The sequence below is a fragment of the Danio rerio genome, chromosome 19 (genome assembly GCF_049306965.1).
Source record: "Danio rerio strain Tuebingen ecotype United States chromosome 19, GRCz12tu, whole genome shotgun sequence".
Classification (NCBI taxonomy): Eukaryota; Metazoa; Chordata; class Actinopteri; order Cypriniformes; family Danionidae; genus Danio; species Danio rerio.
This window is the reverse complement of record NC_133194.1, coordinates 34,015,866-34,042,456: the sequence shown is the minus strand read 5'-3', so window position 1 is coordinate 34,042,456 and position 26,591 is coordinate 34,015,866. Positions and strand designations below refer to the sequence as shown.

General features: G+C 35.7%; 4 protein-coding genes across 5 annotated transcripts; 2 read left to right on the top strand and 2 right to left on the bottom strand.

Annotated features, from left to right (window-relative positions):
• Positions 1 to 1,177: 1,177 nt before the first annotated feature.
• gmnn (geminin DNA replication inhibitor) lies at positions 1,178 to 6,385 on the bottom strand. The gene is given in 7 exon segments (NM_200086.1): positions 1,178 to 1,630; positions 1,715 to 1,825; positions 2,209 to 2,291; positions 3,637 to 3,793; positions 3,881 to 3,982; positions 5,728 to 5,789; positions 6,327 to 6,385. Coding segments are annotated over 6 exon segments (726 nt in total). The 5' UTR covers positions 5,782 to 5,789; positions 6,327 to 6,385; the 3' UTR covers positions 1,178 to 1,411.
• A 2,189-nt stretch (positions 6,386 to 8,574) lies between these two features.
• On the top strand, positions 8,575 to 11,514 carry zgc:111986. The gene is given in 5 exon segments (NM_001020637.1): positions 8,575 to 8,868; positions 8,943 to 9,119; positions 9,253 to 9,378; positions 9,507 to 9,641; positions 11,022 to 11,514. Coding segments are annotated over 5 exon segments (693 nt in total). The 5' UTR covers positions 8,575 to 8,739; the 3' UTR covers positions 11,148 to 11,514.
• An 821-nt stretch (positions 11,515 to 12,335) lies between these two features.
• Positions 12,336 to 14,876, bottom strand: acot13 (acyl-CoA thioesterase 13). 2 transcript variants are annotated; one of them, XM_005159635.6, is made up of 3 exons: positions 14,709 to 14,876; positions 14,451 to 14,635; positions 12,336 to 12,562 (listed from the first exon to the last, which is right to left on the bottom strand). In XM_005159635.6, exons 1-3 carry the CDS (start codon positions 14,805 to 14,807, stop codon positions 12,406 to 12,408), a joined length of 441 nt encoding a protein of 146 aa, XP_005159692.2. In that variant the 5' UTR covers positions 14,808 to 14,876; the 3' UTR covers positions 12,336 to 12,405. The 2 variants fall into 2 exon arrangements, with proteins under 2 accessions (XP_005159692.2, NP_001074272.1); NM_001080803.1 differs by having other exon boundaries at positions 14,700 to 14,792.
• An 833-nt stretch (positions 14,877 to 15,709) lies between these two features.
• On the top strand, positions 15,710 to 23,821 carry tdp2b (tyrosyl-DNA phosphodiesterase 2b). The gene is given in 7 exon segments (NM_001079703.1): positions 15,710 to 15,838; positions 15,976 to 16,136; positions 17,496 to 17,684; positions 18,142 to 18,233; positions 18,312 to 18,430; positions 21,220 to 21,390; positions 23,250 to 23,821. Coding segments are annotated over 7 exon segments (1,122 nt in total). The 5' UTR covers positions 15,710 to 15,724; the 3' UTR covers positions 23,526 to 23,821.
• The last annotated feature ends 2,770 nt before the right edge of the window (positions 23,822 to 26,591 follow it).

Below are 26,591 nucleotides of genomic sequence, written 5' to 3'. Positions count from 1 at the left end.
AAAAGCACATTTTGAGGAATGTACTGAACGAGTATAGAAAGGTTACTGTATATGCCTCACAAGCACAAACATTTGGGGATGACGGTTTTCTATTGCACAAAGTCCTAAAGCCATACAGAATAATACACATATTTAAGGCCGTTTTGTGGTTTCTATTTATCAGAATTATCTAAAACGGATATTCAAAATTTACTTTTTTCCCCCGCATCGAGTCATGTTTTCTCTTGCTTTGAGTTTGTCTGTTGACCACCGTTACAGTATTTTGACCCTGGGCATTGATGATCACTCCTTGAATTCCTTCTTTGCACAGAGATATCAAGGGAAAAGGTTGAACTAACGTTTAATTGCCTTGTTTTCATCTCAGACAGAAGCTCAGTGAACTGCTTTGTTCAAACCTCATGATAAATGTAAATTAATGTCGTCGTTGATAAGAAAGCTGTTCTTATGGTTTTGTGAGTGTGTCGAGGGCTTGAGTGCACAGCTTGCCATTGCAATAGCTTTAGCTAATACTGTCTGAATGAAAGCATATTTCACTCAATGTCACAATGCTTACGTTCCCTCGCTGTTTCCTTTTTCCTTGGTTTACTGTATTTCTGCTGAAAGTGGCAATAAAATTTATTTTTGCATAATAATCAGATATGGAGTTCTGTTTTTATTAGATATAGTGCAGCTATTCACAGCGCCCAGCATGAACAAGTTAACCCACTTCTGACCTCATTTATTACACTTTCTATGGGAGGCTAAAGATTGACGTATACTTATTACATTAGTCTGCATAAAAGATTATGAATATGAAATGATCATGTTGAAGAAAAAAAAAAAAAAAAGTGGAGGAAATGTTAAGAAATTAATTAAAGTCCATCAATTTCTTTAAATAACCCAAAGATGCCTCTTCTGCTTTAATATATGACATTAGCACAATAGGGCACAGGTGTCAAACTCAAAAGGGCCGCAGCTCTGCACAGTTTAGTTCCAACCCTAATTAAACACACCTGATCAAACTAATTTAGTCCATCAGGCTTGTTTGAAACCTACACGCAAGTGTTGGAACTAAACTGTGCAGGGTTTCGGCCCTCCAGGAATTGAGTTTGACACCCCTGCTTTAGGGCTACATTTAGAAGCAGAGAGAGCACCGATGTATTTCTAAAGCAATGGAAAAGCAAATGTGTACAAAACCGGCGTTTATTTCCATCATATGCACTCAAGTTTACATATGTACACTGGCAGTATACATGCACAACTACAGATAGTGAAAATAAAAGCTCATTTACAGCAAAAGAAAAAAAAAAAAAAAAAAAATATTAAAATAAAAAAAAGGTGCACATTAGTTCTGAAAGGCAAAAGTTAAACATTCATCACTTCAGACCAAACAACTGGTCTATCAAGGCGGTTTTCAGTTCACTTTCTCATGTCAGCTTTCTTCTGTTGCAGAATCGTTGTGTTTTATGGACCGTTCTGGGTTTTCTTCAGTGTCTTGACTTTCATCAGCTTCACCCTCACAGTCATGCTCCTGATCCTCATCTTCATGTTCTTCCTCATCTTCATTTTCATTCTCCAACTCCTCATCTTCAGCATCAAAGGCAATCTCACGCAACTCTTCTAGATTGTCTGGACTTTTTCCAGTTAATCTCTGAGAATGAGGAAGAATTGAGACAGGTTACATCTTAGCAAAGGTGACGCCACTGATAACAGCCGTAGAGAATGAAGCACTCACTTCGATCATGTCTGCCATGTGTTGTACATGCTGCGCCAGTTCCTGCAACTCCTCATTCTCAGTCTTCAGCTGAGCAATCTGTTCGTCTTTGGCTTCAATGTCTTTATGCAACTAATTTGGAAACAGGTGAGCAAAGGCACAATTGAATAACGTTCTTTCCAGAACCTAGAATATGGTAATAACATTCACTTTATTTAATAAACAATCTGTCTTTTATACAAGTTGAACTAAGTGGTGACAACCACAACATCTACACATCTGATTTTCAGAGCAAAGAATTTGGTTTGTCACTTGTTCAGTAGTAATAGGATATTTTAGAGCCAACTAAGGGTGTTATAGAGTGGGTTGATATCTGCTGATAATGCAATGGTTTCTCCATTTCCTGCGATCACACAGGAAGTAACAAAGGCCTTCAGCTCACTCTTAATGCAAAGTCATCCAGCAGCCCAACAGACTAATCATTAGCAAAAGTCAACTTTTAGTGAATAGCTCACCTTTTCATTCTCCTGGAGAACACTGAACAAGGCTTTCCTCCTTTCCTCTGCCACCTCCTTCCAATAGGAGGAACCAGGAGTTTCTGGAAAACAAAGCGCATTTAAAAAAAAAAAAACAATCATCAATAGTTTAACACCTGGAGATGAACTACTAATTTTCACTGATTTCTTATGAGAGTTCATCCCCAAAATCATGTATACACATCCTCATGTGACTCTTAATTTTTATGAGCTTTTTTTGTAGAACACAAGATGTACAGTGGTCTCTCACTATAGCACTGTTCACCTTTCACAGCGGTGTGGATTTTTCCATGTAATTTGACATACTTTTTCTCCTACAACGCATTGTTCTGCGTCCTGACTGGCTGCAGACCATTGTCAATCAATCTCCTCCGCGTTGCGTCGCCTGTACAGTATGCGTTCAGCTTGCCATATTGAAAATCTCTGATCGCTAGCTGTGACTCTGAAGTGCTGTACTGCATGTTTGCTAGTTATCTTCCCACAATGTTGACTAAACATTCTGCACCATCAAAGGCACCTGCATGCAGTAGTACCCAATAGGCAGAGGAAGATGCTATAATAAAAAAAAAAAAAAAAGTTGAACATCTGGAAATGCTAAAGAAATGTAGAAGTTACGCGGCTGTAGGGTGCGTAACACAAGTGTATAAAGTGTGTAGTGATGGGTTTTATAGCTATAATTGTTGAAAAAAAATGGTCAAGAGGAGAGAAAAAAAAATTAAAAGAGGGGCTTTAACCCAATGTGTTAAAGGAATAAACAATAGATGTCTATTCAATGATACAAATTAGACTTGTTCACAAAACTGGAATCTAAAAACGTCTGTGAGTAAAAGCAGTTTCAATAAAAAAAAAAAATAATAATAATAATAATAGTCACCTTTTTTAGGCTGGGAGAGGAAAAAACAAAAAATAAAAAAGCGGGCCTAACTTCTTATAATAAAATTAGTTGTCCCTCCAAACTTGACAAAAATCAAACAAACAAAACACCTCATTTGATTTAGTTTTTTTTTTTTAGGAACGAGGATCTTTTTGAGAGAGCAGCTGCTCCAGACAATTCTGGAGGTAACAAACAGAGACACAATTTCCCAAAGGTATTTTAAAATGACCAAACAGTTGAGGTGTTTCACAATGTGGTTAAGAGTTTGTCCATTAAATGACATCCTATCACACCTTTATGTTTATACTGAAATTTATTCGATAAATATGTTTCCATAGTGTATGCACTCTTTTTGAGGAGAATTTAATTTATTTACTCAATTTATGCACGTCTTGGCATTTCCATTAAGCTTTCTTTTAATGGAGATGTTCCAAAATTAGCAGAAATGGGTAGATGGAAACATGGATAATGATGAATTTGGCATTAACTGGGCCATCATTCAAATGAGTCCAATTAAACATCTGACTGGTTACCTTTGATCATGAGCTCATAGGCCTCTTGTGTGACCCCCTCAGGCTGGTTTTCATTTTCTGCATTTGTGGATTTGACAGCCACCTCTGCTTTGACTCTCTTTGAACCCTTAACTTGCTCGGCGCTCCACATCTTCCTTTTGGCCACTGCTTTACCATTCTGAACACAGAAAAGTTCATTTTAAACATTTAAGAAGCACGAGATGACAAAATCCAGAAAACAGCACCGCCACCGCTAAAAATATACCTCAATTATACGACCAAGGTTTTTGTTTACAGCAGAGGGCTGAAGCACCTGAAGCGTCCTCCTCCCCATTCCTGCTCCAGATGTTGGCGCTACCAGGAATTTCTGAGAAAACAAACAGTTAGCCTTAATCTCAGGTGTCACAACAACAAAACGAGACTGAAAATAAAGGCTTATTTCGGTGAGAATGAGTCAAGCAACTATCCAACACAGTTACAGGCTCCATTCACCTGCCTCAACAGTCATTCTTCTCTTCTTACACTTGTTAAGCTGGCAGTGAGAGATGACAAGCAAGGTTTCTGAGCAACTCCACATATCAGCGTTCTAACAAAGCGTGGGAAAGGGGCAGGACGCGCATCAGCTGCATGCCGAAAACACCTCCAATTCCCACGGGCAGCGATTGGACCGCTGACATTATTATCTGACTGAAACATTCTTTAACCTGTAATTACTGTGGGAACTCGCCACTGAAGTCTCCTTATGACCAACTGCAAGTTTAGAGTTGGTTAATGTTTTCACTTGAACCATACAGGTGGCAGACGGATGCACGGTTACTGGCTTTCAACACACTGCCAATGATTAATACGTAGACCGAGGAGGGTCTCCGCTCAGTTTGTTCTAAATGGGAAACTTGACTAAAGTTGAAAATAAGCAATTTGATGACATTTGATAAAGCTGGCCGTTTTAGGGTGTTAAAATTTGTAATTTGAGTTCCTGGTTTTATAATAATAATAATAATAATAATAATAATACACATGTAGCTCATGTTTACTTGGATGTTCACATTAATAATCAACAGTGGAGAGAATAAAACTAATAAATGCAATGTCATGTGTAGGGCTAAACGTTGTACATGCACAGATGTGGTATTTTTAATCAATTGAGAACTAAGGGCTTGTAAAAATAAAAATAAGCAAAATTCTGTCCTTTTCTAGACAATCTCATCCAGTTTAAACAGACAATCATGTATCCATAATGTCAAACACTACCAATATTTGTTCAGTGGTTTTTGTCTGCTTGTTTGGTGTGCATAAACTATCGTAATCAAAAATGGCTAACTGTAAACTACCTTAGCCAACTTAAATCTGGAATTACTTGTATGGTTACAATTTTGAAGAGGCTAATAAGGATTTATTAATCAAACTATGTGAATGGTGGATTATCTGAAACATTCATTAACCCACAATCATCTAATGGAACACTAGAGCCTTTAAACAACAACATACTTAAATCTAAATCTGGCAGTTTTAGGATGTTAGAATTTGAGTTTGTTTGGTTAATAAAAAATTAAAAATAAAAAGCAACATGTAGCTGTGGTTTACTTGGATGTTCACAAATGTCAACAGTAGAGATGATTAATTTTTTTTAAGTGTCAATGTCATGTGCAGGGCTAAACGTTCTTGTACAGGTGTAAATGTGATATTAGTCAGCTGAGAACTTAAAGGGCTTGTAAAATACATAAATATGCAACATTCTGTCCTTTTTACTCTTTTCTTGACATCTCATACAGTTTAAATCAGTCGAACCCTGCAAATTTTTGTTTAGGGTTTTTTGTCAGCTAGTGTGGGATGTAAAAATCACAATCATTATCTTCATCTAAAATGGTTTACTTTTAACTACTTTAGTTAACTGAAACAATCTGGAATTACTTCTATGGTCACAATTTTAAAGATGCTAATAAGAGTCTATTAATTAATCTATGGAAATGGGAGATTCTCTGAAACACTCACAAACCCCCAATCATCTAATGGAACACTAGAGCCTCCAAACGACAACATTCTTAAATTTAAAGGTTAACAGGCTCTGATCTTATCTCGGCTTAGCTGATCTAATTAAGTTCAGTCACATACCTTGATGTTTTCAGACGGGTTTTCTGCATTCTTTGGTCTTCTGATGGAACTCATACTTGCACCTGGAAAGTTACATTTCAGTAATTCAGTAATAGTTTTGATCGGAACACGTAACGTTATCCAAAGTCCAGAAGAAACGAGTAGTCTTCACTTTTCTTGCCACCTTACTTGGGGTACACTTAATGCTGCTTATGCACACCCGATTGTCTATTTATAGTTTTCTCAAAGTAACGTTACACACTGGATTTGAAAAAGCGCTAAAATAAAATATGAAACAATTTCTTCACAGAGTAAAATTAATAATTTGACCCATTAGTTAACGTGAGAAGATAATTAACCAGACGTTAAACATAACAAACCCTACAGGTATAATGAACACTACTCACAAAGTTACATAAACTTTAAGAATAATACACTAAAAATATTAAATTGTAAAAACAAAATCCAAGTAGGCCTCACAGTCTGTTCCCATACATGTCGAACTATATATAATGTTACGCTTACATTTACAAGCACGTTGCGGATCTTAAACTGAACGTTAAGCAGTAATAACTTATCGAAAGCAAAAACAAAACAAGATATTTAAAGCTAACACTTACTTAATTCACAATACACTCGCTCGCTTCACAAAAACATACACAGAGCAGCACTAGTTTGTGTGTAAAGAGCGCGCCACTGGCTTAAGTACTGCCCTTCTGTCGTCACGTGACGCCGGAATTCGCGCGTACTGAGACTGCGTGACATAAACAAACAGAGCAGTCTCGTTATTTTCATCATTTTTTTTATTTTCAGCAATAAATTATTAACATTTAACATCTATTGTCAAAACATCGAGTATGACTAAAACTGAAAAAAGCATAGCTGAATTTTGTGATGGTGTATTGATTTTATATTTGTTGCTTATTACTATATAACTGAATGTTAATAAATTAAATTTCTGAATATAATAATTTAACCAAGAGATATATCGTGTCCGTTCATATACTCCAAAGTATCTATGCCAAAGTTTTGAACCTTTGCCTAGAGAGGGTTACATTTTTAAACACAAAAGTTTAAACCCAAATATAATCATACATCTATCTAGTATAACATTATACAATTAAAATGCAATTTTAGAAATTATCTAAATTATTTAAAGTATTTATTAATTTCAAATTGACATTATTATTAATTTGAATACAATTTGTATTTATTTGTTTTTATCAAATGTACATGCAATTATCTATCTTTTTAATGGCATATTTGGGTCAAATATGTTTTTAAATATTAGATTATTTCATCAAATTTGTTTGTATTTGTGTTTATTAATTATTTTAAAGTAATAATTTTGCATATTTATGCTTTTCTTCAAACATTAAATTCGAAACCCCCTGATTTAGCAGTATTATAGACATTAATATACATGGTTGTGTGGTAATTATTAAGTGATTTAAAACAGAAAAATTACGGAGTATTATATAAAGATTGGGTTGTGCACAAACACAAAAACGCATGCGTCTAAATAAAACGTGTCTCACCAACACTCCCCTACATAATAAATCTAGCTGACAGCAGCGCGCGCTCCTCCTCTGTCACATGTGCACAGCTGCGTGACGCGCATCGGCCATTTTGAGTTGTTTGTTCAGCGAGGAGCGCTTGTTATTTTCCAGACAAACGCAGATCAAAGTCCGCAACAGCCGAAAGAGTCGCTCGAAAGACATTTCACCCTTTCCTTCCAGCATTATGGGTCCACCGCGATGCAGATCCCGCCGTCTGTTACCTGAGAGAACGGAGGATTTCGGTCGGTTTGTCAGTTTATCTTGACATGGCATATACGGGTGTGTGACGACTGTAGAAAAGCTCGAAAACAAACGGGAGACCATCAAGCTAAACCTCCGTCGGGGATCGATCATCCATCCGGGGCGGGTTTTTTTGTACTGAGACCGGTGTATTAAGACGTGTTAGCATTGTTTTGCGGTACTTGCTCGGGTCGCGACGGGCTTGGAAATCCAATCGAGAAACAAAATGAAGAGAAACAATAGTTAGCCAGTTAGCAAGCCACGCATCGAAGCCAAGTGTCTACTAGCGTCGCGGAAACAAATTCGAAAACAGGCAAAAACAAAATGTAACAGTCGGTTTATTGATCAATACTAGCTTTTGAATGCTCTCGTAGATTTTATACTGGATATAAAAGAGATGTAGCTCCCTTCAGCCAGGTTATCAGTCGGTTGTTGAGTGTGTATTCAGCTTAGCTAGCATTAGTTTGCTAGCCAGCCACAAAATAAAAGCCTCACAATGAAACTCAACCGTGGCAGGAGAGCTCGTGGGCCCATTTTATGCCCTTAAACCCCAAGATGTCTATCAAACTCTGCGTTCTTACTCCGTGCCAAGATCTCATGGCATCTACATTTCTCTGCCATGGTTGTCTTTCTCACCTGTCATTCAGATGTGCTTTTGTGAGACCGTTTATACAAAGACATGGATACAAGCAAGAATCAATCCTGGAAGAGACTTTGCAAAGTCAAATCTATTGGTCAGCTTTTTAGATAACTTTAAGTAAGATTTCTCTATCTAAATCCAGGGATCTGTCCCCTCACACATACACGGACGCACACACAAAATTGTCAGTATGGATTTTCAGTGTAGCAGGCATTTGTGTTTCCTGTCTTTTGTTCAGTGATACAATACAGACTCTCATTTAAAAAAAGACTAACCAGGTCGTGTTATATGAGTGATTTCTTTTAGTTTACCCTTAGCCTTGACTTGATGTTTTAAAAAATGGTGTAACGCATCAAAACTTAGACAAGTGCAAACTTACTTGGCCCAAGTGCACTACCGATATTGATTAAAAATGAGTTGATTTGATTATTGCTAACTTTCTTTAACTCAAATTGGTATGTAGTGCTTGGTTATAGCTTCTTTAGTTTTTAAAAGGGTTTGAAAACAAAATAGTCTACAGTCGAGACAATAAAAAGTGAAAGAAATATTTAATAAAAAAAAGTCTGCATAAGGAAAATAGTACTGTCCGTAAAAATGGGTGACCCAAATTCTCGACGGAATCAAACACGAAACCGACTCCGTGCCCAGCTACGGAAGAAACGGGAATCTCTGGCTGATCAGTTTGACTTCAAGATCTACATTGCCTTTGTATTTAAGGAAAAGGTATGTACATCTAAACGATATGAATTTGTTTGAAAAATGGACTGGCGTGGTTCTAATATCTCACTTTTTTGCAGAAAAAGAAGTCCGCACTCTTTGAAGTAGCTGAGGTTGTACCTGTGATGACCAACAACTATGAGGAAAATATCCTTAAAGGCGTGAAGGATTCGAGCTACTCCTTGGAGAGTTCTTTAGAGCTTCTCCAGAAAGATGTGGTGCAGTTACACGCGCTGCGTTACCAGTCGATGCGTAGAGTAAGTGTCCACACAAATGCTGTGCACTTTCAGCATAGGCAGTTAAAGTTTAAACCGCCATCGTAATTGTCTGTGTTGTCTAACTACACCATATCATGTCATTTGAGATCATTTTGTTTCTAAATTTGTCCAGGATGTGATAGGTTGTACCCAGGAGATGGACTTTATCCTCTGGCCCCGCAACGATATTGAGAAAGTTGTCTGTCTCCTGTTCTCCAGATGGAAAGGGGCTGAACATGAACCATTCAGGCCTGTTCAGGTATGTGTATGTAATACTTGTTAAAAGTTTAAACACTACATATTCATACTAGTGCTGAATAAATTGATAAAGTAATGGCGTAGGGTTTAATCAGATTCTAATTGGTTATACTTTATAACTTTCCACAGGCCAAGTTCGAGTTTCATCATGGAGACTATGAAAAGCAGTTTTTGCATGCTGTTGGCCGGAAGGACAAGGCTGGGATGGTTTTGAACAACCCCAATCAGTCTGTCTTTCTCTTCATGGACAGACAGCATTTACAGGTTGGTCAAGTAAATCATGAAAGTGTAAATGGTCAGTGGATAATTTGTAGATAAGTTTGAATATTGACACGTCTGATATGCTTTTTACTTACCTAACAGAACAAGTAGCCTCATAAAAATGTTAGTAATAAAAAATAACAAGGGAAGCACCAAAACTTCAGTGAGGCTGATAATATATTGAAAGTTTTCAGTTGAGGTCTTCAAGTTTTCCTGTGTGAAAGAGAATCTTGTGAGGACATCAAAACGTATGAATACAACAGAACACACAAACTCACTAAAAATACTATAGAATTTTCACATTATGATTTTATATTTATAAAACAACAAAGAGTGGTGTTTTATGGATAATCATTAAGCTGACATGGCATTAAATAAAATGTGTCATCATGAACAATAATTTTTAAGATTTTGACCTAAAATGATGCATAAGATGGCCATCACAAAGGCAAAATTGCAATAATAATTGGTACATTTGCTTGGTTTTGTTTCAAAACGGCTTTTTATAATGATCTCGCTCCAATCTCCATTCACACTATATAGCATAAACCTACATAAAATATACACATAACCCATAAAATTGCCACTTACTACTAGGCATGCACAGATTTTGCGACCATCTGTACTTTGTCTACTGGTTGTGTAATGGTCATATGAGAGGGGCTTGACGAATTAGAATGACACAATAGTCCAAAAGACCAGTCATTAAGTAATTGCGGATTCCTGTGTCTGTTTTCAATAGTTTGAATTTTAATTAATCTAGAAAATTATTGTTTCTGAACTAAAGCAGGGTCTTTGGGGTTTTTAAAAGGCTTTATTTTAGTGGACACCATTATCTTAACTAGACTAATGCTTTTAAAAGTGTAAACACACTAGTGTGAACGGCACCTTATTCTTAAGCCCCGCTGAATAATGTTGCTAAACTTGCATTACTCTAATTTTTTTACAGTATACTAAAGGTATTTATAGATTCTGTTGTTCTGTCAATACAAATATAAAATAATCCAATAATACATGTTTGGCTTGTAATGACCATAATTTGATTATTAGTTAATTTGTAACAGACCATTTCAATGTGGTGTCATTGGCCCATGATCATTTCCTGCATGTTGTCCGTATTTCATAGCTGTAACAAGAGGCAATTTAATCACACATTCACATTAATAGCACTATCATAACATTATTTATCAGTATGTGGAACTTTTTGCATTCTCTGAAACTATGGAAAATAAAAATGTTAAACGAAATACGCAAGGACCGTTATTATTGTTTACATTCATCAAAATGGTCTACAGGCTTCATAACCCCCAAATATTTTAGCATTATGTAGTATTTAAATACAACTCGTTTTTAAATGTTTATTTATTAATTTTTTCCCCCCAGACTCCAAAAACCAAGCTCACAGTTTTCAAGTTGTGCAGCCTCTGTCTCTACCTGCCACAGGACCAGCTCACCTGTTGGGGAGTGGGAGACATCGAGGACCACCTCCGTCCATACATGCCTGACTAGGAGAAACGCACGGAAGACACCCCTCAAGGCCTCGAAGCAAGTTGTCCTTATCTACACATCCCTCAGTTGAATAGAATTGAACTTGTGCTTGGAACTCTCCTTTTTGTTAACCACTCATTTTCATCTTGAGATTAATTTAGCTCCCTTTCCTGTTTTTTTGTTTTGTTTGTTCCTGTTTCCGTTTTTTGTTTTTTTAAATCCCTCACCAAACAATCTTGGTTTGGCTCATCCCATCTCCCCCCTCCCTCTTTGATCAGTTTTTATTTTGAATCTGCATGAACATTGATTTTGAGTGGTTGTTCTCTTGGAGCCGCACTGTCAACAATACCAGTCACTGAAGGAACTCTTCACATTAAGAAAAAAAAAACAAAGAAAAAAATATGAGAATAAACAATGACAGAAGTCTCTCACATGAGTTGGACTGGTTTTAACATCGCTGTCATGAGGGATAGTTAAGATGTCTCTTATTTTGAGTAGGGATTTCATGAGTAACGACAATCGGTGACAGAGGACAAAAGAGCCTGGGTTGTCTTCCAAGGCTTTTGTTTTAATATTTCAAGGCGAATACTTAATTCATTTGGTGTAGGCATTGCTTCTCATTCAGTTCCTGCCTTAGTTTTTGCTGGACATTTGTTTAATTTGAGTGTCATTCCTTGCCTATATTATGTTTTCTCATTTCTGGAGGAGTTGTGCCCGATGGGGACGGAGGTGAAGAGTGTGATTTTTATATCCTAGACATAAATTGTCTGTTGGAGGAATTCTGATGCTGTGTTTTTCTTGGGATGCTAATTGTCAACAGTCGAGCTTTTCATGCACTATATACATATGAGCTACTGACACCAGATGTACACATTGGTGGTGGGTTATGTGATGGGAGACTGACGCTTTTGTACCTAATGAGAAATTTCATTTGGAGAAACTTGAAATGGATCATTATGGATTTATTTCTTCTTTTATATAGACCACCCTGCTCTTAGAGTACTAAATATTGCAGTGCTTGGGACTTGGTATCTGTAAGCCATCCTTTTCGGTTCATATGGCATAAAATCTTTAATTTTTTTTCCCTCCCTTTTGAAATTCTAAGTTCACGTTGAAGGGGAAAGTGGGTCTTTTGTCTTTATTTTGATGTACCCATTGTTTGAATAATTCTGTTGAAATAAACACTGCTGAACATATCCTAACACGGTGTAACATAATTTGATGCCAGACTTTATTACGTAACATTAAGGCAGACATAATATACAGGGCATGTGCGTAATTAGCTGCCGAGGTGTTTTGTGTGTCTTCCCTGAGCGATGAGTTTTCCGTTGGCCTTGTTGGTGAGATCTACTGTTGCGAATGCCAGAGTCCGTCCTTGTTTTAAAACCTGTGCAGTGATCAGGATGTCTTCTCCAATTTTAGCGGCATTCATATATCTGTTCAAATCAAAACAAATGAAAGAAAATGAGCAGTCTGTCCACATAATGAAGTAGAAAATTGGCTATTTTTTGCATTATTTTAATTTAAATCCAAGTAAAATTTCTACATTTCTCTATAGAGACATCATTAACAGGCTTCGCTGCAAAAATAAAAAAATCAACATTTGCACCATTGCAAGGGAAGAAATACAATGAGATATATATATACATAGCTAATGTTTTTCAGCCAATGATGGTCATCCGATGAGAGCTTTATGTGACTTTTCAATTTTATAAGGTTACTTTTACAGCATCAATGTTGAAATGTAATTCAAATATAATCCGTTAAATAGACTTCAGCATCTATTTGGTTGTTAATATAAAAAGAGACGAAAGACCCAGGTGCCGTCATTAGTAGCAAGCTAGCACTGAAACTCCATTAAAAATATTGGGGTAAATATAATTTCCATATTTTAAATACATTTTGTGGGAAAATAGATTTTAATGGAGTGCTTCTTGTTAAGACTGAGACCCACTTTATATTGCATCTCAGCCAGGCAGTGAAGATCATTTATTTATTTGCTTTTGGTTTAAGCTGAAAAATCGTACATGTAGTTATGGATTGTTTAGCATTTACACTAAATAAACTGGCCAAAATTACCACTATATATAATTGAACTTGATTAAATTTCTTGCATAGTTTTATTGTAGTTTTATTTGTATACTTCTATTTTAATAAAATATAACACAATTGTCAACAAGCAACTATTAAAAATGTATTTATTAGTGAATAATTCAAGAGATTTTTTACAACTGCAATCTTAAACCAGTAATGAAATGTTAAATCAGGGAAATCTCAATCTCTCTTATAAAACAAACAAAGAAATAAAGATTCTCACCTCATCCAGAATCATTCAGCTCTAGGTCCTTTTATAAGGTCACTAATATGTTCATCCAATCTAGCACCAAATACACTTTCTCTCCAAATAAGTAAATTAACCCTGGGATTAGGAATGTACACAGTTTGTCTGTTGAGTCTTAAATTTCAAAAACACAATTTTAGGCCTTAAAAGTCTAAATTAGCCTAAATATTGCCTTGCATCATTTGCAGCTGGAAGGGCATGCCCTGCTTAAAACATATGGCAGAGTAGTTGGCAGTTCATTCCACTGTGGTGACCCCTGATAAATCAGGGACTAAGTTGAAGAAAAATGAATAAACGTAAAGCTACCTAATCAATCCAACACTCATCCAATCAACAACAATACATCTCAATCAAACTTTTAGCCAAACTATATTCATAACCAATATCATAACCATCTGTTGTGTTTTTAAAGAGTTTTTTTTTCTATACAGCTAGGGTCTGCTTCTTTTGATAGAAAATTTTAAATAAGTACATTAAATACAAGAAATACCTCATTAGAATTAGTTTTTTGATGGGGCAAGTATATATTTTTTCTGATTGGCCATTAAAAAAAATCCTTGGCTTACAGTCCTGTATAAGTCTGAGTTTTCTTCTTCGTGGTCTTTAAAAGTGTTAGATTTAACTTGGTGAAACCTGCAGAAACCCTGGTACAGAGAGAGGATTAAATGGTAAACCTGAGTAAATGATGACAAGTGTCAAATGTGAAGCAAAACAACCCAGGGTTCAGTTTACCACAGGGTTACATTCAGAATGTGTGAACAGTAATATTAGTACTTCAACTCTTAAACCTATGAGTCCACATTTATTTTTAATTTTAATATAACAATAGTATTTAAACATACTATTTCTTGACATTATTAAGCTATATTCCAATTTTGGATCGTTGTTGGTGAGTGTATAACTAATAATATGTTGCCCAAGACGTCCCTGCACATGTGACGGTAGCAGAGATGCAGTTTTCCTGTACAGTGAGACAGACTCACGTTATGTTCATGTCCACACTGACTCCAGGAGCTCCTCTCTCACTGTACATGATGGCCATGGTGGAGATCATGTCCACGAGCGTGGCTGTCATTCCTCCGTGAAGAGTTCCCCCTCTGTTCGTGTGCTGCTCCTCCACCTTCATCTCACACACCACCTTACCGGGAGCCGCAGACAGAACCTCCACCTGCTCACAATATCAACTCAATATCACTGTGTCTGGTCTGGCAGGACCCTCAAGGAGAACCACAAACACTCACCTTACTTAAAACCCGGTCAAACCCAGGACTGTCCGCCATCGCTCTGAAGATCTGTTTGACTGCATTCAGCGTTAATGAAGCCATTACTGATTCTAGCATTAAGTAACAAAACACAGAGAAGGACAAGTTCACTATTGTAAACCGCTTGAAAGCTGGCCCAAGTTATACAAAATAAGAGTTTTGTTATTTTTTCGTCTTTGAACCCCTTAATTAAAAAATATATATATCTTATAATAGAAAATAAAGATTGTATACAAGTGTTTTAAAATTGCACTGCGTTCTTCTCAAACTAATTTCTAAGCGATTTGTAAGATGTGATGAACATTCGGCTTTTAGTTTGAAATAATGGATCTTTTCATTCATCCATCGGAGTCGGATCTTTGTAACGAACCCGCTGAACCGGTTTACGAAACGATCTGAATCAATCGGTGAAATAGAAAATCGATAATATTGTAACGGTGTTCGCGGACAAAGGCACTTGAATTAAATAACGTTTTCCATGTAGGTCATAAATATCGTCTAATTTATTTGCGACATCATGTCTACATTAAACCGAACTGCAAAACAAAGTGAATAATACATATTATTCGTGCATAAAAAGTTTAGAGAATGTTGTGTATTACCTCGATTGGCTATGCGCCACAATAATACAAGTGGTGCTTGCTATAAAAAGAATCAGTGAATCGTTTTACTGTTCAAAAGAATCGAGTCTTTCTGCACTACAGTTAAATTCTTCCGGAAAGCCTCTACTTGAACAACAATTTAGCAGAAACTCTATGAGCGCCCTTTTTGTGTGTGAAAATCAAACAAATAATACTTTAATAACTTATACAATTTATAGGGATTTTGAAGCAAGCCCAGAAGCTGTAAGATAATGTTAGTTTTGATTTTTCTTAGTATTTTTCACGGTTTCCACCCGGAATATTTTTTTGGCTGTACACGCTCACAGCCCGCCGTTATATTGAACTGTGAACATGTCCAACACTGTTTTGTCTGGTAATCAAACCGATCAACAAATGTCTGCTCTGGAGGAATCCAGGACGAGACTTTGTGATCAGTTTGCCTTTGTATCTGGATCGGACAGCGCCGTGGCACAGTGCTATCTAGCAGAAAATGAGTGGGACATGGAGGTTTGTCAGTAGGAACTTAACGTTACTTTACTCATCCTATCAACTCAGTTTATGGTTAAAAATTGAGTAAATTGTTCGTCGTTTTCCATATGTAAAACATTGCTGTTTTTTTCAATTGTGTTTGTGTATTTTGCCAGAGAGCTTTAAATTCTTTCTTTGAGGCTCATATGGATTCAGTCTTCGATGAGGAAGCAGAGAAAACTGAAGTGACTGGGAATAAGAGAAAAGATGTGAATTCTTCTGACACTGCTGAAGCTTCAGGGACGAAGAAGAAATTGAAGACGGACAATGCGGATTGGTATTGTCTCCATATTTATTTAGTATCAAACACTGCATTTGCAATGAATGTGAGTCATAAATAAATAAAAAATACATTCTAAAACAAACTAAACATTAAAATGATACAATTAAAGTGTGTCACGTTTAAGTTGTAAAATATAAAAGGTGTTTTACTGTTATTTACAGAAGTGATTGACTAAGTGGTATATATTGTGTAATGTATCAATAAATATCATGGTAAAGTTGGGTTTATATTCGCACATTTGTTTATTTAATGCTCTCTACACTGTTTACCACGCTAATCTGAATACTTGGCGTGAACTTGCATGAAAGAATGTCTTTAAAACAACATTAACACCATTTAATTGACAGTGAACAATGTTTTATTTTGATGGTCATTGGCTGCTATTATGATTTCCCTTTTTAGAATTCGTCAGAAATGCTTTTTTGAAATAATATTATTAAGGAGAAAGTCTGATTGAGGTAAAGTTGATTTTATATTTTCAGAAATTAGAAAAAAGTCTGAATGTGCGAATATATAACCAACTTTACCTCAATTTAATAAATCCTGTCATGTATATTTAGAACAAAAATCAATAACGGCACATTAAAATACTTACTTTATCCCTACTTAAAGGGATAGTTCACTCAAAAATGACATTTCTGTTTTCATATTATTCACCCTTTAACTCTTACTTGAGTTTCTTACTACTAGTAAAAACTAAGAAAATTATTTTGAAGAAAGCTGATCATTGGTATCCATTGATTCCATAGTATGTTATTCATGCTATGGAAAGGGTACTATCAGTCTGTTCAAAATGTCTACTTTTGTCTTCTCAGAAAAAAGACCCTCATTTATCTGCCCTCACTCCGGTGTCTCTCTTCCCAAATTTAGACAGACAGAAAAACTCTTTCCAACACATGAGATGTGGGGGAATGCTGCTTTATTCCATGCCACATTGAGTATGTTGAAAAAGAGTGTAATTACATTAAACGATATGCACACAATGAGCTATGCTTACCTATGTAGTATTTACATAACATTAATATCTGAGATAGTGTATAAATACAAACAGATAATAAGCTTACAGACAATGCTTCTACAGATGATGAGTGGATTGTAAGTGTCTTCCTGTAAGGTGTTCTTTTTAAATGAGGCAATACATTGATTATAGCTGTCAGAATGTTTCTATAGCAACAACAATTTAAAAGAAGCTCAATGACTTGGCGTTAACTTATGGTTTCTAAATATTAATATTTAGTAGATGATCCAGCACACTCATAAAGTCATGAACTCACTTTTGTAAATTTAATTTGATCCAGACAACAACATGTGATCTCATATTTGACCCAGTTTTTCCTTTTTTTTTGTGTACAGCATTGACTTGACAGCAGAGGAGCCCACCTGCTCTATTACTGTAAACTCTAAAGAAAATCAGGCTGAAAATGGCACAGCCAAATCTGAAGTGGAGGACAGCAAGCTATCCATCATCAGCTGGAATGTGGACGGTTTGGACACATTAAATCTTGCAGAACGTGCCAGGGGCTTGTGCTCATATCTAGCTCTGTAAGTTGATTACAGATGTCTTTTATTTTATAAATGAGACAGTACTGGAGTTTGGCTTGATATCTTCACAATTGGCAGGGTTGGATCAGTTAAGCAAAATCTGGTGTAATTTCTCAGTTGGTGAAGTTTGTCTGAAGTGTGACCACTAACAGAAACATTGGTGCATAACAAATAAGTAAACTGAGATCACTTAAGAAAAAAGGATGGGCCTCAGACCACTTCTAAATGAACTCTGGTGTAGTTTGACTGAAATATGAACACAACACGGACCAAATACTTGTAAACAAACCAAAAACAGGACTATTTTCAGCTATTAAAAGAACAGAATGCTCATTCAGACTAGTTTTTACAGTATTTAGTACAGGATTTTTTTTTTATCCAGACTAAATGAGCCAGGAAAACTGAATTACTAGTGTGAACTTACCCTTAGTTTCTATTTATGTGTTTATTTTTATAGATACACACCAGATGTGGTTTTTCTTCAAGAGCTCATTCCAGCTTATGTTCAGTATCTTAAGAAACGTGCCGTCAGCTACTTGTTTTTTGAAGGTAAGTGAACATTCTCTGTGCTCAGGGACGTGTTTTATGTACAAGGAGTTTGAGTTTTTTGTTTTTTTCCCATTATAGGGAGCGATGATGGATACTTTACCGGGATAATGTTAAGGAAATCAAGAGTAAAATTTTTGGAAAGCGAGATCATCTGCTTTCCAACAACACAAATGATGAGGAATCTGCTCATTGCTCAGGTGAGTTTGTGTTGGTCAAACACCACAGGTTCACTTCTTAATGGAACCAGAGCTGAACTCTTTATTCAAAAATACAATAAAAATGTAAATAATTAGATTTTTTTTTAAAATTACAATCAAAAAACGGATATCTCTTAGAAATGATTTAGTCTCCTTTGATAAGTCATTAATCCAGTCTTCAGTGCATAATAATATGCTGATATGGTGTTCAAGAAACATCTTGGCTTATTACATAAGTTCAAAACAGTTGTGCTTCTTTAAAGGGTTAGTTCACGCAAAATGAAAATTGTTATAAATTCATACTCCATAGACAACTAGGCTCTCAAGTCCCCAGAACAGACCATATCCATTTAGTGGTTTATTCTGAACATTATCAAGCTATGAGAATACATTTGTGTGCACCATAAAACAAAAAAAACAACTATTCAACAGTTTAGTCCTCTCAGTGTCAGTACCCAGATAGCAAAGAATTCTGGACCAGATTCGGCATAAATCTGGCACAGCAAGCATTCATCCGGCACTGGTATACAGCGTGTGGGTCAAACATGGCCCTGGTTTGGCAGAGGTGGCACCGTCTTTAAGGCGGCACACAATACTTGGGCCAGATGTTAATAACTGTGGGCCATGTAAGTTTGGCCTGTCTTAACCCACATTTCAAATACATTTTAATTATTTTCAAATAAAGAAAAAAAGTCTACCAATCAGGTGGCTTCGAGAAAAAGCATACCCATAGCACAACTAAAGGGCAATAATTCATGGGTTTATCAATTTCATTACAGTCATGACTCACCAATATATATGGCTCAGTTATGGGTTTTTAACTTGGCTGAGACTTGGCCCAGATATGGTCCACGTTTGGCCCTTGTCTTGGTCCAGACAAAGGAAAAGTCGATTGTGTGGGCCATAGGGTTGTAACGGTATGAATTTTTTACGGTATGATAATCGTCTAAAACAATACCACGGTTTGACGGTTTCGCGGTATACGGTATGTTACAAATGTTACAAAATAATAGAACAGTGAAGCAAATTTGACTTTTTCCAAATAATATATTTTCAGTTACTATAAACAACACCACTTACAATGAACAAATAAAAAATAAGAAAATAATAAATAATGTGTCAAAGTCCAAATAAAGTCCAAATAAACATGGTGCAAATCCTCAGGAAAAAAATAGATATAAATATTTACTATACAATAAATAGTTACATAACGAAACTAGATTCAATATGGAACATCCTTAGGTTTTATGTGCCAGCATGGATATGGTTGTCTGTGGATATGGATTTGGATATGGTTGTCTGCAATGCAGACAAACAGCTGCACCTTCATTTGTGTCTTTTGAAAACAGCAAGAGCAGCAGTTCGTCTTTGCTGTGTCACTGTTTTGTCATGTTTCTGTGCTGCTTTGCATGCAAAAGTACTTAGTATGAAAATTATTTCATGCAAAACTTTTTTTTTTGCGTTTCATTTAGCCGCGCATAAATGTATGCCTATCTCTCATTCCGTGTTGTTCATAAAGCTCATGTTGGTCCACAAACAAAAGCGAAACCTATGCTTATTGGTTGTGATATAGCGAGTTTGAACCAATCTGGGCATGGAGGAGGGACAATGCATCAATGTATCGTGTCTGGTTTGTCCGGAGACACAGTGACGAGCGTTTCTTTGTCAAATCAGCGTTGTCAAATTTTGATGACGTAACCGCACTGATTCCGGAGCCTCTGAAAGTCCGCGAATGTTTTGTGCATACAGCACTGGAAAGCTGAGACTCTCTTCTTTATGCCAATCTTTGAATTGTATGAATCGGATCAGCGGATCAAAAGTTATTAAACATTTAAGAGCAATACTTATTTTTAGCCGCGGGCGGCTGTCTCGGTCTTTAAGGGTTAAAACCGTTGATATGCAATTGTTCATGGTATGATAATCGTGCACGTTCAAATCGTGGTAGACCGTCATACCGGTATATTGTTACAACCCTAGTGGGCCAGAGGTAAGCCAGAGATATTTTGCTATGTGGGTATATTGTGCATGTTCTTGAGCACTATGCAGTGATCTATAGGCCCACCCGGAATTTGCACTCGCAGAATTGCACAGATTTTCCGCAGATTTTTAGCCCATCATTAATTCTGTTTGTTTACTTGAGTAAATGTGTGTAAATCTATATTTATTTAGTTTTTTATTTAATTACAGTAATATTATTGACTAATGTGAAAATGTTCATTTGAATTATGTACAATGCAGTTTGTACCGTAATATTTTCTGTCTTTTACTAGATATATTATATGAGAAACTTGCTTTATTTACCAATTAAAGTAAATCTAGTTAGATTTGCATTTTAAACATTAAATAAAAGTTAAAAATCTATATTTTTTATTTCATATATTAAAGTAAATAATTCCGCAGAAATCTGCAGATCTTTACCAAAATTCTTGCAGAAATAGCAAAAAATGTCCGCAGATTCCGTCTGACCCTATGTATAACATATAGCAATAACCTAATTTTAACAAACACTTTATTATATTTATTTAAATATATATTTATAGTGTGTGAACTGAGATTTCTTTTGAAAGAAAAATCTTCTGAAACTTAATAAATGTCTGCACTGTCACTTGTGATCAATATCATGCTATAGAATTGCTAAAAAAAAAAAAAATAGTTTCTTTAACAAAAAGGGTACTTACTCCAAACCTGTGAACAGTAGTGAATGTATACATGAACCTTTATTTTGTAGGTTGTTGTGCACACGTTAATTTCTCCTTCTATTTTTATTTTTGAATGTTTCATTTTTTTAGGTGACTTTCTCAGGTCAGAAGCTATACTTGATGACATCCCATTTAGAAAGCTGTAAAAACCAATCCCAGGAGAGAACGAAACAATTGCGGGTTGTGCTTCAAAAGATTAAGGAAGCGCCAGAAGATGCCATTGTCATTTTTGCAGGTGACACAAATCTCAGAGACGCAGAGGTAAATTGCATTCTTTAATAATTACATTTATGGACGAAATCAGTGAATATGCGTCATAAATGGCTTTTTTCACACCTATTTGGATACCTTAAAATATGACAAAGCAGTGGCATTGACATATAAACCTGTCTGATTTTGACTATTTTGAATTACAATATAAAAAACACAAGCAAACATCAGAAGACTCCAGATTTACTGGTGCAAACAGTATGTTTTGAAACACTGGTCTAACACTGACAGTAGCTCCAAATATAGTTGAAATCAAAATTATTCACCCTCCTGTGAATTTTGTTTTCTAGTTCAATTTTCCAAATGATGTTAAACAGAGCAAAGAATTTTTCACAGTATGTCTGATAATATTTTTTCTTTTGGAGAAAGTCTAATTTGTTTTATTTTAGCTAGAATAAAAGTAGTTTAAACCTAAAAAAAAAATTTTTTTAAAGGTGCAGTATGTAAGGTTGACTCCCAGTGGTTGAACTAGGTATTGCACTCCTGAATCAAAACAAACGCAACCGCAGGTTGCCAGATTGAGGACAGGAGCGAGTGATATAAATCATGTAATCATATCATTATAAAAGCAATGGAACCCGTTAGAAGGAATATTTTCCGTATTAAAAGGAGTTCTTGTCCTAACCAACACCTCAAACTGATATAATAGAAAGGGCTTCTATTTCTTTCAGCCAAAAAACAGAAAACTATGACAATGATCACTTCAGGTACACCTTGTGTGCTTTCTTCAGTGTTAAATGCTAACAATGCGAGTTTGAATGTCTTTATACATGACATTTATTGCCATACTTTTGAAAGCAGCTGCAGATAGTTCACCTCAGATCTTGAAAATAAACTAAACTTTAGAACTAAACACATATGTTAAATAATGTTACATAATGTTAAAGAGGTTTAATATGTATTTATTAGATTATAACCCTTAACATTTGATGAGTGAGTGCATACTCATAAATTTCTGTCGTGTTTCGTCTGGTGCAAACAGCCAAATTGCTTATTACTGCAAATCTAGTTACAATGCTTGTTGTTAGGACACAGGGTTACAATATAACCTGCTCACCTAATGTTTACAGTCGTAATACTTATATAATTTGCTAATTAATAACCTCATGTGTCTGAATCTGCATTTCGGGATCTGCCACTGTCCACTGGAGGTCGCATTTCGGTCACGGACGCATGCTTTCAGAGCCTTTCTGAATGAATGAATGAATGAAATATGCTGTTTTCCACAAAGGCAACCCTGGGGTGCTGAAATAGAATTGCCTAAACTGACAATGGGCAGGTTAAAATTACCAAATTAAAGACCGACATATCCGGCACGGAAAATACATTTTCAAAGCAATAAGGTGAAACTTCAGGATTGTTTTTTAGATAAACAAGAATGTTCACTTGCCATGTTTCTTAAATATTTGCAAACATATTAATGAATTATTATGCTTTAAAAGAGTCGAAAACTTACATACAGCACCTTTAAGGTCATTATTAGCCTCCTTAAGCTATATATTTTTTCGATAATCCACAGAACAAACCACTGTTATACAATTACTTGCCTAATTACCCCAACTTGCCTAGTTACCCTAATAAACATAGTTAAGCCTTTAAATGTAACTTTAAACTGAATACTAGTATCTTGAAAAATATCTAGTCAAATATTATTTACTGTCATCATGGTAAAATAAAAGATAAAATAAATCAGTTATAAGAAATGAGTTATTATCACTATTATGTTAAGAAATGTGTTGAAAAATCTCTCCATTAAACAGAAATTGGGGAATAATATATACAGGGGGGCTAATAATTGACTTCAACTGTATAATAAAGGAATGTTCGTGTGTGTATGTGTGTGTGTGTAGGTGGCCAATGTTGGAGGTTTGCCTGCAGGTGTGTGTGATGTGTGGGAACAGCTGGGCAAACAAGAACACTGCAGGTACACCTGGGACACCAAAGCTAACAGCAATAAGACTGTGCCTTACGTCAGCAGATGTCGCTTCGACCGCATATTCCTGAGGTCTGCTAAAACCCGTCCAGCGGTCACTCCTGACCACATGGCCTTGATTGGAATGGAGAAACTGGACTGCGGTCGTTATACCAGTGATCACTGGGGTATTTACTGCACTTTCAACACATGAAATACCAAAATGACCAACGTCTTCTGTCCAGAAGAGTTGGCTTTATAGAGTGTGCTCAAATCAAAAATAGTTTAAGAGTGCCTACAAAATGCAGACTACAGTTCAGTGTAAGAAACAAAGACAAACAGATACTTGGCTGAATATAAAGTACTGCATTAGGAAACATGAAGAAATGGTTTTAGCATATTCCACACCATCTTTCCAGATGATCCTATATCTTGGATTTAACATAAAAAAATCAAGTGTTTTCTGAATTTAAATGCTTTTATTTGAATAAATGTGATTTGTTGTGGTAACTGGTACAGGTTGTGTGTCCTATATTTACCACAAGTGGTCAGTATTTCCCAAGCATTATGGCTCTTTACGTAAAGATGCTTTTGATGGTCATTGTAATGGAGGCAGTGTATTGATCCTTCTTTGTGCCATAAGATGTCATTTAGTTTAGGCGAAACCAATCTCAGGAACGCAGAAGTGAATAACAGTTAGTAATGCTTTACATTTACTGACTGAATCAGTGAATATGCTTAATAAATACCTCTTTCACACCTATTTGGATACTTTAAAATATGAAATATAAACCTGTCTAATTTTGACTATTTTTAATTACAATATAAAATGACGAAACAAACCACAGAAGACTCCAGATTTGCTGATGTCAACAGTATGTTTTCAAACACTAGTGAGCTCCAAATACAGTTGAAGTCAATATGATTCACCCTCCTGTCAATTTTGTTTCATTCATTCATTTTCTTGTCGGCTTAGTGCCTTTATTAATCCGGGTCACCACAGCGGAATGAACCGCCAACTTATCTAGCAAGTTTTTACACAGCGGATTCCCTTCCAGCCGTAACCCATCTCTGGGAAACATCCACACACTCTAATACACTACGGACAATTTAGCCTACCCAATTCACCTGTACCGCATGTCTTTGGACTGTGGGGGAGACCGGAGCACCCGGAGGAAACCCACATGAACGCAGGGAGAACATGAAAACTCCACACAGAAACACCAACTGAGCCGAGGCTCGAACCAGCGACCCAGTGACCTTCTTGCTGTGAGGTGACAGCAATACCTACTGTGCCACTGCTTCGCCCCGTCAATTTCGTTTTCTTTTTCAAATATTTCCCAAATGATGTTTAACAGAGAAAGGAATTTTCACTGTATTTCTTATAATATTTTTTCTATTGGAGAAAGTCTTTTTTTGTTTGTCTTATTTCTACATACAAACTACAGTCAGTCTTCACAAACTACGTACAATCTCAAATCTATACGTCTAGAAAGAAATCATAATACATTTTGCAAGCTTATTTGTAAACAAATTAGTTCTTGTTGTTTTGCAGTTTTGAATGTAAAGTATTGAAATTTGTATTTAAATAATCCTGAAATCAGTATTTTTTATCACTCTTAGCAATTTAGTTTTTTTCTAATTGTAGCTTGAAATAAGATATCTGATGTGCAACAACAACAAAAAAGCATATTTGTATACAAAATGGTTCTTGTGCATTATGACTAGGCCCACACGGAATCTGTGCGCGCAGAATTCTGCAGATTTTTAGCCCGTCATTAATTCTGTTTATTTACTTGAGTAAATGTGTGTAAATCTGTATTTATTCAGTTTTTTTAATTAATCACAGTAATGTTATTGACTAATATGAAAATGTTCATCTGATTTATGTACAATGCAGTTTGTAAAGTAATATTTTACTTTTAGTAGGTTAGTAGTCTTTTAGCAGTTATATTATTTGGGAGTCCTATATATGAAAATATATGACAATATGGTAAAAATATATTTAATAAATTACAGTTTTAGTTATGATACTCCCAAAATCATTCCACAGAAATCCGCAGATTTTTTGCAAAATTCTCAGCAGAAATAGCAAAAAACGTTTGCAGATTCCGTCTGGCCCTGATTATGACAAATCAGGCTATACTGTTGTGCAAATATTGTGACTCTATTACGTATTACTTGGTTATTTCTTTAAATACCTAAAATGCTAGCTTTAAAATGAAAAGTAGTTTTGTTTTTTAAACAAGTAGTTATTAGTTATCAGCATGCATCAGTATTATTGAGATTGAAATAAGATTAAAAAAAATTTAATTAAGATAAGAAATATGTTTATAGCAACACTTGTGACTGCTTTGGGAAATAACGCTCATCTTAGGTGTCATGGGATGACTGATCGTGAAGGAACATGTAGTCTGACACATTTGTTACCCACGACAAATCAAGATTTTATCAACACAAAATCACATAATCTGACATAGGGACTTTTGTAACCGACAGTAAAAATCGTTTGATCTAACCAGGGCTTAATAGACAGTTTCATATATTGGGACTTTATTTATTGTTTTAGCAGCCATCCGTTATAAAGTGAAAATAATTGAATTATGTAAGTACAGATAGGTCTTAATCCATTATGCCATGCCTTTTGAAAAGCTCTTCTGTAGCTTTCATTTTCAGCATGATAGTAATCCACTATATATAGTGAAATCATATTTGGAGAATGAAAACAGCTGATGAAAGAAACACAGGTAGTCATGAAATGGCCTCCACAGGGTCCAGACCTGAATATTATTGAGTCTGTATGAGAGCACCTGGACATAAAAAGAAAGATATGACACTCTTAACCTTAAGAAGAACTCTGGAAAGTGCTAAAAGAAGCCTGATGTTGCACAGCACATTATTTCAGAAATATTTGGTACATATTTCCAAACTTTTGTTTTTAATAAAGACTGATTGATTATATATTGTGCCAAAGTATCAAAGTATTATTAAAACAGCAGCGTATCTATATTTATCTTAGTTTTAACGTCGCAAGTTCCCTCCAAACACTTGAACTTCCGATGACCCTTGAAAATGCGCTCCACACGTCCGTCATAGTAGAAAAATATACACAAAACGTAAATATATATACTACTACAATGAATATTAAGAAATTGTAACCTTACTTGCTTTACATCCAGCAGAAGTGTATCTTTTCTTCGAATCCAGCGGCGATCGACGACCGTGACGACGTAACTTAATGGAGGACTGCGCGAGAGTTTAGGAAGTGAGAAACGTCACG

Coding starts and splice junctions, on each gene's coding strand:
- acot13 (XM_005159635.6), bottom strand. CDS start 14,807: ATGCTAGAATCAGTAATGGCTTCATTAACGCTGAATGCAGTCAAACAG. Junction 14,636..14,708: donor TTGACCGGGTTTTAAGTAAG/GTGAGTGTTTGT, acceptor TATTGTGAGCAG/GTGGAGGTTCTGTCTGCGGC. Junction 12,563..14,450: donor AGTGTGGACATGAACATAAC/GTGAGTCTGTCT, acceptor TGATTTGAACAG/ATATATGAATGCCGCTAAAA.